The sequence below is a fragment of the Phragmites australis genome, chromosome 2 (assembly GCF_958298935.1).
Source record: "Phragmites australis chromosome 2, lpPhrAust1.1, whole genome shotgun sequence".
Lineage (NCBI taxonomy): Eukaryota > Viridiplantae > Streptophyta > Magnoliopsida > Poales > Poaceae > Phragmites > Phragmites australis.
This window is the reverse complement of record NC_084922.1, coordinates 10,688,679-10,701,266: the sequence shown is the minus strand read 5'-3', so window position 1 is coordinate 10,701,266 and position 12,588 is coordinate 10,688,679. Positions and strand designations below refer to the sequence as shown.

General features: G+C 42.7%; 1 protein-coding gene across 3 annotated transcripts; it reads left to right on the top strand.

Annotated features, from left to right (window-relative positions):
* The first annotated feature begins 8,712 nt into the window (after nucleotides 1-8,712).
* LOC133899290 (glutamate--tRNA ligase, cytoplasmic-like) lies at nucleotides 8,713-12,588 on the top strand. 3 transcript variants are annotated; one of them, XM_062340271.1, is made up of 7 exons: nucleotides 8,713-8,941; nucleotides 9,078-9,245; nucleotides 9,647-9,743; nucleotides 9,836-9,989; nucleotides 10,079-11,157; nucleotides 11,247-11,711; nucleotides 12,179-12,588. In XM_062340271.1, exons 2-7 carry the CDS (start codon nucleotides 9,109-9,111, stop codon nucleotides 12,395-12,397), a joined length of 2,151 nt encoding a protein of 716 aa, XP_062196255.1. In that variant the 5' UTR covers nucleotides 8,713-8,941; nucleotides 9,078-9,108; the 3' UTR covers nucleotides 12,398-12,588. The 3 variants fall into 3 exon arrangements, with proteins under 3 accessions (XP_062196255.1, XP_062196261.1, XP_062196270.1); XM_062340277.1 differs by having other exon boundaries at nucleotides 9,058-9,245; XM_062340286.1 differs by lacking the exon at nucleotides 8,713-8,941 and having other exon boundaries at nucleotides 8,953-9,245.

The following is a 12,588-nucleotide window of genomic DNA, read 5'->3' as shown; positions in this document are numbered from 1 at the left end:
CTCGAGCAGGAGCGCCTCGGCTTCGAGCGTGCAGCTGGCGATTTTGGGAGCGGGGTGGGGCCGACGGTGGAGGGGGGAGAGCGATGTTCGTGCATACGATAAGGATGGAGCGCGTCGGGGTAGAGGAATCCGCAGGCGGGGTGGGATTCTGCACACAACAATGGGAGAGATGAGAGATCTCCATTTGGCTGTGGAGAAATCGGGAGGGACGGAATGGGGGAGCAGAGAAATCAGGAGGCGATTTCGGGAGCAAGGTGAGGGAGCGGTGGCGTGGGCGGGCGAAGGAGAGATCGGACGGACGCAGACGGACGCATGCACGAGCGATCGGCAGAGGAATCGCAGGAGGCAAAAGAATATTCTGGTGAAATAACATATCTTACTATTTTTTTAAGTAGGAGAGAAGAGATAGGGATCTGCATAAATTATTGGAGGAGGGGGCTGCATCAAGTGGGCGGGGGAGGGGGTCTCTGCTCCTGTTCAAATCCTTAGGCTCATGCGATTGTGCAGCCCACTTTCACCATGCAACTTGGCTATAGGGTTAGTTTAGTTCCCTAGCATCTCTTCGCCTTGCCTTCCGAAGGCATGTGAGCCAAATTTTCTACCTTGGGGTAGCAAGGCAAATGCTTTGCTAGCATAGGAAATGACTAAAGCTTGCCAATAATATAAACACTGAACTACATCTAATTCTTATGGCAATTCAAGGCTTGCGCGAGGATTGAGAGAATATAAATTTTTAATAACAATATTTTAATAGAAAATTGTAAAAATAATATCTATTTTTACAAAATTATCGAAATAGTACCCTATCGGCAAGCGAAATACCAATTAGTACACTGTCGTCATGCAAAATACTGACATGTCTATTTCGTCATGTGGACCTCCAATAGGTGGTGGGCCCTAGTTTTTATTGGTGTTGGCAGTGCGACAGGGGTACCTGTTGGCATTTGGTGTGCCAACAGGCCCTATGTCGATAGGTACTCCTGTATATTATGGTTGTGCCACCATCCAGGGGGGTTGTTCACCCCATTCGGTTGTTTCACTTTCCAGTGAGCAAAGCACAAGCGCACGTGTGAGAGAAGGAAGGAGAGCATCATGGATTTCTAGAGGAACCACCTCATGGGAGTGCCACACTAGCATGAACATTCGTTCGGTATGTGTGGCAACCTAGCTCGGATGTCGATATCTTTCGATGTGAAGACTTTTGGTAAGCGGTTCTTCATGTGTCTAAACCTTGATGGCAATTTTATGGTGTGTTCCTCTTTTTCACTGTGTGTTTGTACCTCCCAACTCTATATTGTGAACAACATTCCTAATGTTACATTTGTCATCCATAGCCTTGTCGCTTCCAATAATTGATCAACATGGTGAAGCCATCTTAAAATGGGGGATATATCAGAGAGGATGAAATCAAATGTGAGTATAAGATTAGGATGGAGGAAGAACGCCAGCAGTAGGAGGCACGTCAAGAGCACCAATAGGAACATCAGTGGCGAGAACATGAGCACTAGTGATAGGCTGATGAACTTTAAAGGCGGGAAGAGGAACGCCATTTGTGAGAGAAATTTTAAAGAGATAAGAGGCCAAACTTCATAGGTGTGAGGAACTACTATACAGGCATGAAGCTATCCTATGTCACCAAGAAGAAGTGGAGCGTGAAGGGGGACATGATAGAAGGGGAAAATATCCCCGATCCACGTAGTAGGATCTTTTTTTCAATCCGTGGCATTGTGTGAGGAACTGTCTAAATAGTATTCTAACTAATCATTAAGTCAATCATTTACTTAATCATGATTTCAACGATTAACCATAATACTATTCTGGTAGTCCTGGCACGTGTTTTGTGCCCAAGATTGGAACACATGCTTTTCAACATTTAACATCACAACACAGCTTAATAAATAGTAAGTAATTAACATTAAATTACAAGTTCTTAAGCATTTACTAAGCTATTACAATTTACAACAAAAGAAAGTTAGGCGGAGATAAAAACCGACTCAACTCCTAACCAACAAAAAACTACACAATGGAAACAAAAGCTAAAGACAACAAAAGATGGGTGAAGCCATATGCCCTTAGGTTTCACCCCAAAAGCGCGACCTCCGAGTAGTTGCCAACTCATGCCCGCCACCACCCTCAACAGGTGTGAAGTAGCCAAAGACCAACTCCTCCTCGCCGGTATCACCTGAAAAGTAGTGTGAGTATGAAGATACTCATAAGACTTAATCCATAATAGGCATTTATAAATAGTCCAACTCCAACGATTATACATTTGGATGTTAGCAAGAAAAGACCATATGATTAAGCAAACTTCATATGCGAAAGCAAATTTGATATAAACATGTGTGAGAATCTATACTTGACCAACACGACTATCTAACCCATAAGCCTCAACTGAATATATATGTAAATGGAACCATAAGAATAATATATGTAAAGTACCATCTCAACCCAGCAACCACATCAATCCACACTCGTAACTCTATGACTGCTGCAAATAGACGGAAGCATGCTCATGACCGAGAGCGCGGCATTTCGAAATGTTTTTGAAATATTTTTACACCCTGCAGGGGTACTCCTTTACCTACACGACTTGAGGACCATACGGTTTATATGACCACACAGATCCATACAAGGGATACTCATGTTAACCTTTTCCAATAAACTCTGACCATTTGATCATGCACCGATAGGTGCGATGGTTATCCAGAACTACTCCTGGAGCAAAATGGATACCCCAACTAGCCATGTCCGACACCATCGACCTGCACGCCAAAAAGCCACAGTTATAAAGGTAATCGGCTTATTGTTCTCATATGCGACATGTAGTAAGCACGAAAAGTGCAAAATCCAACTGCAACAATGATCAGTGCTTAAATGATGCAAGTGATCTACGGTGTCCAGGTACCTCTCCTGACCTACCTAGGGAAACTCCACATCCAAACATGACAAACACCCATAACACCATCCATATCTCGTCTCATCCTCACCACTCATCCAACCAACACCATCAACCCATCATTATCATCATTGTGCAAGTAATTAAAGTCTATGCTCGTGAACGATGAAATATTTCACCACTCGACTTCTACCGAGGACCTAAGTACTTGCTAAGCATCACGAATGACATTTTAAGTTAGATAACACCATATTAAACCCAGGCTACAAGCATACAGATCAACAATTATTCAGGATAGGAGAATTAGTGTATCAACATAGGTTCTACCCATCATAAACTCGATATCGACTCGAACTCATTCTTAACATACATAAAGCATAATTTATCACATATGACGCATATGATCCAAATTAATAAGAGAAGTATGCTTAAATGCTTGGCTTGCTACTCAGATGATCGCATAATACTAACCGCGTAACACTCGCAGAAATCCAGTAGATCGGCTTCGTCTTCAACCGTGGCCAGGTCACGTGTCGGCTCTTCGTTCACTAAACAAGAACGCGTGCAATGATGAGTATGAATGAAGTGCAACAAAGTATACCGCAAAATACACATGATGGAATGCCATAAACTATGCGAAATCATCTTTTCTAGATGACACTAATCATAACATGAATTCAAGAGGTTTCATAATTTTAGGTCATTGTATTAATTAATTGTGATCTAATCAAGCCGAAATGTAATTAATTAATTAATTATCAAAATTATTTTCTTGAGTTACAACATTTTTAACATGTAGTTCATACTCATACGAAGCTAACGCAACATGTTTCATGATTTTTGGAGTTTGTATGAACTAATTATGAAATTTACAAGCTATCAACACAAAAGAAAAGGCTTGATAAACAGTAACTTTGGAGTCTCCGGATTTTTCTTCGGACTTTCTGAACTACAGAGTCTCCGAAAAATTCTCTGGACACTCCGGATTTATCCGGACTCTCCTGATTTTTATTCGGACTTTCTGGATCTCCACAGAAAGCAGTTCTTCGCGGGGAAAAATTACCGATTTCATTTGCGAGCCCCTCCCAACCAAAGGGGAACATATTTGAGAGAGTTTATAGAGTCTAGAACTCATTCAACAACCTAGCAACTCGATTCCTAACTCAAAACTCACCAAACTCCTCTCAATTGCTCTGAAGTTCAAGAATTCAAGAACTTCACAACCCTAGTTCAAAATTCGAAATCCAACTACCCAAAATGCGGATTCTTGCCATGGATGCCTAGGAGACTCACCAAAGATGCTTTTCCGAGCGTAGGGACCGTCGATTTGAAGGAAGAAAAGCTCAGAAAGAGAAAGAATGTTGGTGCTCCTTGTGCTTCTACCAAGAACACCAAAAGAAATCAAAGTTTGAATCTTCCGTGAGAACGAAAATGAATTGGATGGTGGGAAGCTTGTGAGCTAGCGAACGCGTGAGTACCACATGCATATCTCGATTCCTTCTCTTGAGGTGGGATTTTGGGGGAGAAGGAGAGAGTGCTTGAGAGAGAAGGAGAGAGGAGCTGCTGCTCCCTTTGGGGCTGCATGTGTGTGAGAGAGAGAGGGAGCAGGTGAGAGTGAGTGGCTGTCCCCTTTGGAGAGATAGGGTGGTTGGCCCACTTGGTGGGACCAACGTGTTAGGGAAAGAGTCCATTTTAATTGTGAATTCTATTATTTTCTCTCTCGGATTTCTTTCTCATTTGATTGACTCAAATGTAAGTGTCCTGATGTGCAAAAATAAATTGCCCCAAAATTAATCATGACCCTAATAATGACATATAATTAGACTTAATTACGTGATTATGGTTTCGAGACGTGACACGTTGTAATATTATCATGAACTTCATATTAATTACAGACGTCCAACTTTGCTAATAAAAATACATGTAGTTCAAACCCTTTTACTACTACGTGGTAGTTCAATCCGTTGTACAACTGCGTCACATGATGGGATGAACGAAACTTTGGTACAATTGGAAAAACATGGTACAAGGAATTAAAGCAGAATGCTAAGGACAACATCGGGTACAGTGGTTCTATTCATATTGATTTAGAGTGAACTATGAGGATGATCATGACTCCCGGTAGGCGGCACCACCATATTGCGCTAGAGGAGGAGGAGGAGGAGCAAAAATTTTATGGCACAAGCAAGGGCACCAAGGATCGGGACATACAGTAGAATCATCGATGTGTATGACTGGCTTGTCCTCATCAGGAGGAGTTGGACTATCATTAGTCTCCCACTGCAAGTCGAAGATACGATCTCGCATATGATGGATGTAATCTTGGATGTTTTGTTCAACAGGAAGATCAACCCATCTCGTGTAGTGGCAATTTTCGCTGTTGTCAAAGTCATGCATATATGTAGATATTTGTTACCAATTTGTCTGAAAATATGATCTTGAAGTTGTTAGAGCTCTCACCCTCCCAAGAGGACATCATAAGAATCAACTCCCTCCATTATGCTCATATCATGCATCTAAACAACGCTATCCATGGAAGCATTTGGGCCACTACTCATTAAGGTGATCGTAAGTCCTAATATGAAGTTGTGGGCAAAACTCACTCTTTCCCTACAAAGGGAAGTTGTCGAGTGGCTCATCTTAGGCACTAGGACCGAAGGAATCAGTCCATCTCATCGGTGCCCTCCCTGCGACCATTGATCCTCAGCCTCTCCCACCCCTAGTAGCCATTTAGTATCATGGCTTCCGTTGGAAGTCAGAGGAGGCTTGTATAGATGCATGGGCGGAAGAGAGCTCTATCGCGGTCGTGGGCATGCCTAGAGTCTTCTTGGCTACGAAACACTTGTCCTAATAGAAACGTTAGGAACCACATTATCATCCACAGGAAAATAACCCTTCAAATACTTAACTATATCTTACATGCTACACTAATTCTGACCTTAACCCTAAGTATAATGCTAAACCTAACATTAAACCATAAGTCCAGTGCTTTAGACGTAGCCTTTTAAGATGTAACTTTTCAATCGTAGACTTTTTAGATGTAGACTTTTTAGATGTAGCTTTTTCAATAAACATGAGCACTCTAGCCAGAAGAATCAATTTCTTATCCCAACTATTTACCGTGGACTCGATCCATGAACCAACATAGATTTTCAGTATAAATAGCAATCCAAGAGGCCACTTCTAGAACGAAACCAAATGTCTGAAGCTCTTCTACTCCTACTAAAATGGCATCTAATCCTCTTCTAAAGAAATATATGTTGGCTCCTACGCTTGTTATGGTTGAAGTACTAATATGCTGGTGTGAAGACCATTGTAGGCTGAAGAAGTCCAATGACTTCTCAAACACCTACGGAATGAGGTTCTTTATGTGTCCAAAGATAAAGTGGTGGACGAAACTCACTATTTCCCTACAAAGAGAAGTTGTCAAGTGGCTCGTCATAGACACTAGGAACAAAGGAACACGGCCATCTCACCGATGCCCTCCTCACGGCCCTTGATCCTACCGCCAAGTACACATTTGTGGCCAAACTATATCATAACTATCTGGCATTTATCACTAATCATTTTGTTCTTCGTTGCTAGTCTCCGTCACCACTCCGTGAGTTCATACAGTGGATGAACACTGAGCAGTCGCCACCAGAGGTGTTCATCCTACACAACGAGCACCAGGAGGCATGAAGACGATTCCAACAAATGGAATCAGACGAGAGAAGAGAGGCTGAGCACACACACATGCAGGAGGAGGAGCGGAAGCTAAAAGAGGAGCAGATCCATCGGAAGGAGGAGACCTGTGAGATGGAGAGGGTGAGGAAGCACGAGAGGGTACGTTGGATGCATGAAGCAGGACCAGATTCTATGAAGAAGGGAAAGTACCCCCGATGCACTCAGTAGAGTAACAGCGGTAATCGGCTTGTTTACATTCTCTAAGGCATGTTAGTTTTAGAGGCGGTATATGGCTAGGTTAGTATGAAAGTGTACCGTGCATGTCATCATGTCTGTTGTTTGCGCAAATAAAATTGTCGTATGCAACTCTTCTTGTTAGATGATTTAACATCAAGTTGTCCCGTTTATGTCTAAGCAGAATAACGTTTGAAAATTATTTTCTCCTCAACAAAATAACAAAGTTTTTAAAGAGGGTTAAAAGGTACAAGGAAATGTCGACATCTGGTGTGCTGACAAACCCTTGACTACAATGCAGGCTGGCCTATCAGCACTCCAGATGCCACCAAGTCCTATCGGTATGGTCTCCTACCGACAGGACTATCAATTGGCAGGTGAAATGCTGACAATAGACATGTCAGCATTTTGCATGCCAACCGGGTACTAATTGACATTTCACCTACCGATAGTGCGCTATTTCTACAATTTTCCAAAATTAGATATTATTTTTGTAATTTTCTATTAAAAATTATTATTTTAAATAAGTCAGGATCCAGCATATGCTCATTTCTCCCCCATTACAATGACCATGATGCGGCTGCAAGTGGGCTATGTATTGTTTCTTCTTCGGATATCATAGCACTGAGAGGACTTAAAAGTCTTTGACTAAGGTAAACTATGGTGCTAAGAATGTGAGAGCATCTCTAAGAGTATCCTAATCTCACTCTCTATAGTCAAATTTAGGGAACTTCATCCTAAATCCTAGCTCCAACAGATTCCCAACCTCACTCCCAATGTTTACCGATGCACAAAATTACCCCTCTCGCTAGCTACTTGTAGGGAGCGCCCCTCGCTCCCAAAACACCTGATTGCTCTCAAGCCCACCCCTCGTCCGCCTGCCAAGAGCTCGACGCAAGCACAACGCGGGCAACAGTGCTGCACCGAGCTCCAAGAACAAGCCAAGCCACCGAGCCCTTCCTTGAGACCGCCCGCCAAGGACCTCCGCTCCCTATCGAGCTTGAGAAGATGCGCCGGCACTCGGCCTCGTCGGCTAGCGTGACGAGCCCATCTGTTGCCGCCAACGCAAAGGACCCAGACATTGTGGCGGGGAGGGGAGAGGGCTTGGGCTAACGAAGGGGAGCTTGTCCTCATTGGAGTCCGTGGTGTCCTCTACGACGTCGTGGCTCGACGAGGGGCATGAGGAAGAGGAGCTTGAGGAGGCAGAGGGCCTCGTCTGCTGCACTCGTTGCCAGGCCGCGCTCGAGCTTGAGATCATGAGGGGCCGCAACAACTGCAGCACAATCCAGCGAGGAATCGAGCAAGGTGGCGGTGGAGAAAGGGGAAGGAGAGGAGAAGGAGCGACGTAGCAGGGCAGGAGGAAGGAGGACGAATCGAGTGGTGCTCTGTTTACTCATAAAGAGGAAAGGGAGAGAGAGAAAAAGGAAAGGATGGAAGGAGAGAGATAAAGGATGGGATCTATACGTCAGCGACATAGGAGAGGGAAAAGAGAGGAGTCCGTTGAAATAAAGAGATTGGTATAGTAAAGATGGATGTGATTTAGGTAGTGAATTTTATTAAGAAAATTTCGTATATAGTGATATTGAAAGTGGGTTTTTAGGCATATCTTGAGGATACTATGAGACTCACCTTAAATTGTTGCTACGAATCAAATAGCTACAGTAAAAAAATCAAGCGTGACTAGACTGAGTTGTGCTAAAAGCACGCAAACTGAATTATCCCGTGGCGTGACAAATTTTCTTATTCACCGCTCAACTTTGTAGACTTGGGTAAGCAAGACCCACAAGAGTTGGTAGCTGCGGTTGTATGAAAATTTCTAATCCCACTTGCTGTTTTTTTTAATCCTCGTTTTGTCGCCCATTGATAAATCTGTTGCCAACTTGCTTATTGGCTGGCTGCTTGTTTTATGGTAAACAACGGACCGTGGATCCAGTGGTAGAACTGGAAAGCTGCAATATTTGACGAGCCTCCGAGGGTTTCCTTTCCTCTCGTGCCCCTGTCCCCTGTTCTACCGCCGCCGCCGCGATTCGTTGTGCCTCTTCGCGGCCGACCTTGCCGCCGGCGACGCGAGACAACAAGACAGGCCTACACCCACGGAAGTCATCTCTCAAGGAGAGGCGTCGCCTTGCTCTTCCCCGCCCCTCTGTTCGTACTGAATTTTGCTTTTTTATTTCGCCATTGGGTTTTTTAGGGTTCGCGTTGCCTTGCTGCTCGTAAAAAGGAGAAATTGATGAATAAGTGTTGATCCGCACACCTTGCAGAATTCTTCTTCTGTGGACAGATTCCCCGCTCTTTGGATTGCAAGGGGCTGGATGGAGGCAAAACTAGCATTCGCGCAGGACAGCCCGCCGCTTTCCATTATCTCTGCTGCCAAGATTGCTGGTGTTTCCCTGACCATTGATCCTAGCCTTGCCTCAGGTTCAGTGCCCACGCTACATCTTGGTTCTGGGTAAGTGATTGCAATCAATTGCAGCTTGTCTCTCTGATGAACTGCTACCTTTTTTTTAATTTCTTATTTAATATGAACGCTAGCTTCATTGCCAGTTTTTTATTCTTTAGGCTTCAAAAGTAGTCGTAGTTTATGTAGATGACACTTACAGTGCATAAGATTGCCTTATATTTCGTTCTGGGGTTTGACAAAGCAACTTGTAGTGTTTTTATTTTTCACATCTCATTTTAATGGTTATGAAAAGTTACGATAACGAAAATAATGGCCGTTGGAACATGATTTTGCTCCAAGCAATTTTTTGGTGAAACAATTATTGTGCTATCCTGATTGTGGATTTTCCCTGGCAGTATTTCTGTTTGGGATTTATAGTTTCTCAGCCAAGTTGTCATGATTCTGTGCAGGGATTTTATCCATGGCATCAGCACAATTCTTCGTTACATTGCACGTGTCGTGTCTATTCCCAGCTTCTATGGACAAGATGCTATTGAGGCTGCACATGTACATTTCGCTCAATTTGCTATAGATGTTGTTAGTCAATGATCTTGATGGTTGTCTCAGCATTCTAAGTTGCTATTATTATATGTCTGTAGGTTGATCAATGGCTCGAGTATGCCCCAGTCGTTCTTTCAGGCTCTGAGTTTGAAACTGCTTGCTCATTTCTAGATGGGTACTTGGCATCTCGAACCTTTTTGGTTGGCTATAGTCTGTCGATTGCTGACATTGTAGTATGGTCGAATCTCGCAGGTGATTTTCTTGCTTCTTTAACCAATGTGTCACTTGATTTTTCTAAAACATATATTGCTTACCTTGGAAGTTACACCAATCTTCTTCAGGAACTGGTCAACGATGGGAAAGTCTAAGGAGGTCCAAGAAATATCAAAACCTTGTTCGCTGGTACAACAGTGTAGCTGTAGACTATGCAGACAAACTAGATGAAGTTATAGCAGCTTATGTTGGGAAGCGAGGGATTGGGAAATCTCCAGCACCAAGCCTGAGAGAAAAGGTGCATGATTCAAAGGAGAATACCTCAGGTCCTGAAGTAGATCTTCCAGGTGCGAAAGTTGGGGAGGTCTGTGTTCGTTTTGCCCCGGAACCTAGCGGCTATCTCCACATTGGGCATGCAAAGGCTGGGTTACTGAATAAGTATTTTGCAGAGAGATATAAAGGGCGTCTAATAGTTCGATTTGATGACACAAATCCGTCAAAAGAAAGCAATGAATTTGTTGAGAACGTCCTGAAAGATATTGATACGCTTGGAATCAAATATGATGTGGTTACATACACATCGGATTATTTTCCAAAGCTTATGGACATGGCTGAAAATCTGATTAAGCAGGGTAAGGCATATGTTGACGACACGCCTAAGGAGCAAATGAGGAGTGAGAGGATGGACGGTGTGGAATCTAAATGTAGAAACCAGACTGTTGAAGAGAATCTGTCATTGTGGAGAGAGATGGTTAATGGAACTGAAAGGGGTATGCAGTGTTGCATACGGGGTAAACTTAACATGCAAGACCCTAACAAATCACTCCGAGATCCTGTTTACTACCGTTGCAACACTGATCCCCATCATCGTGTTGGTTCAAAATACAAGGTTTATCCAACATATGACTTTGCTTGCCCATTTGTTGATGCATTGGAAGGAGTGACTCATGCTCTTCGTTCAAGTGAATACCATGATCGGAATGCACAGTACTATCGTATCCTTCAAGATATGGGTCTGCGGAGGGTAGAGATCTATGAGTTCAGCAGGTTGAATATGGTTTACACACTTCTTAGCAAGCGTAAGCTTCTCTGGTTTGTACAAAACAAGAAGGTGGATGACTGGACTGATCCACGCTTCCCTACTGTACAAGGCATAGTACGTCGTGGCTTGAAGATCGAAGCATTGATACAGTTTATACTTGAGCAGGTAATCTTCAAATTAGTTAATGTTACTCACCTTATGACTATATGAATGCTGTGTTCTTAACTCTTTTTTGTGTTTTCTGTTTCTCAAAGGGTGCTTCAAAAAATCTAAATCTAATGGAGTGGGATAAACTCTGGACAATCAATAAGAAGATAATCGATCCAGTGTGTGCAAGGCATACTGCTGTGCTGAAAGACCAACGTGTGCTCTTGACTCTTACTAATGGTCCAGAAGAGCCATTCATTCGAATCTTACCAAGGCACAAGAAATATGAGGATGCTGGAAAGAAGGCTACAACCTTCACAAACAGAATTTGGTTAGAGTACGCTGATGCATCAGTCATCGTCACCGGTCAGGAAGTCACTTTGATGGACTGGGGAAATGCTATCATTAAAGAAATCAAGACAGAGAATGGAATAATTACTCAACTTGTTGGTGAACTCAATCTTAAGGGGTCAGTGAAGTTGACTAAGTTGAAGCTAACGTGGCTTCCTGATATAGAAGATCTCGTACCTCTATCTTTGGTTGAATTTGACTACCTAATTAATAAGAAAAAGGTAAGACACTAAAACTGTATTCTTATACTACTTATCTGCTATAATAGCTATAATTTTGTACAATTGGCTGCCTTTTCACTTGGATAATCTTTATATATCTCATATCCATGGCATAGTTGATAACTTGATATTCTGTTTGTCAAAGTCTGAGTCCAGTGTACAACTTATCTTTCCTCAACTGTATAAGCTTTTTGATGAACTGACTGGTGCATAAAACTCAGTGTGGTACTGGTGAAGCTTAAACTTTTGAGGAAAGTGGTCAATCTACTCAGAACATCATGCTGTACTTATCCGATCACACCCTATATGAGATACAGAGATAATCATTCTTTTTCCCTTATTTACACCTGGAATAAAGTTTCCTTGGACAAATCATTTGTTTCATCGGCCCGTGTACCTTGTTTTATTCCATTGGTTTAGTTGCATCTATTTCTATTTCTAAATCCTACTGCTTGGCATTTTCACAGCTGGAGGAAGATGAGGACTTCATTGACAATCTCAATCCTTGCACGCGACGAGAAACTTCAGCTCTTGGAGACCCGAACATGCGGAATCTGAAACAAGGAGAAATCATACAGCTTGAAAGGAAAACGTACTACAGGTGTGATGTTCCATTTATCCGGCAGTCCAAACCCATTGTTCTTTTTGCAATACCAGATGGCCGACAACAGTCCACACTGAACTAGGAGTCTTGGATGCTTTCTCGGCACTTGAATTACAAGTTAATTTGGTTCAGTTATAGTATTTTGCATTTCTGGACATTGTGTGTTTTAATCATGTTACGGATCAACTCCTGTAATGAACTAATGATCAAAATTCGGAAGTCAGAATGTAAGATTCGGCACTATAATTAATATCGACTATTTTGCTTCGTTTT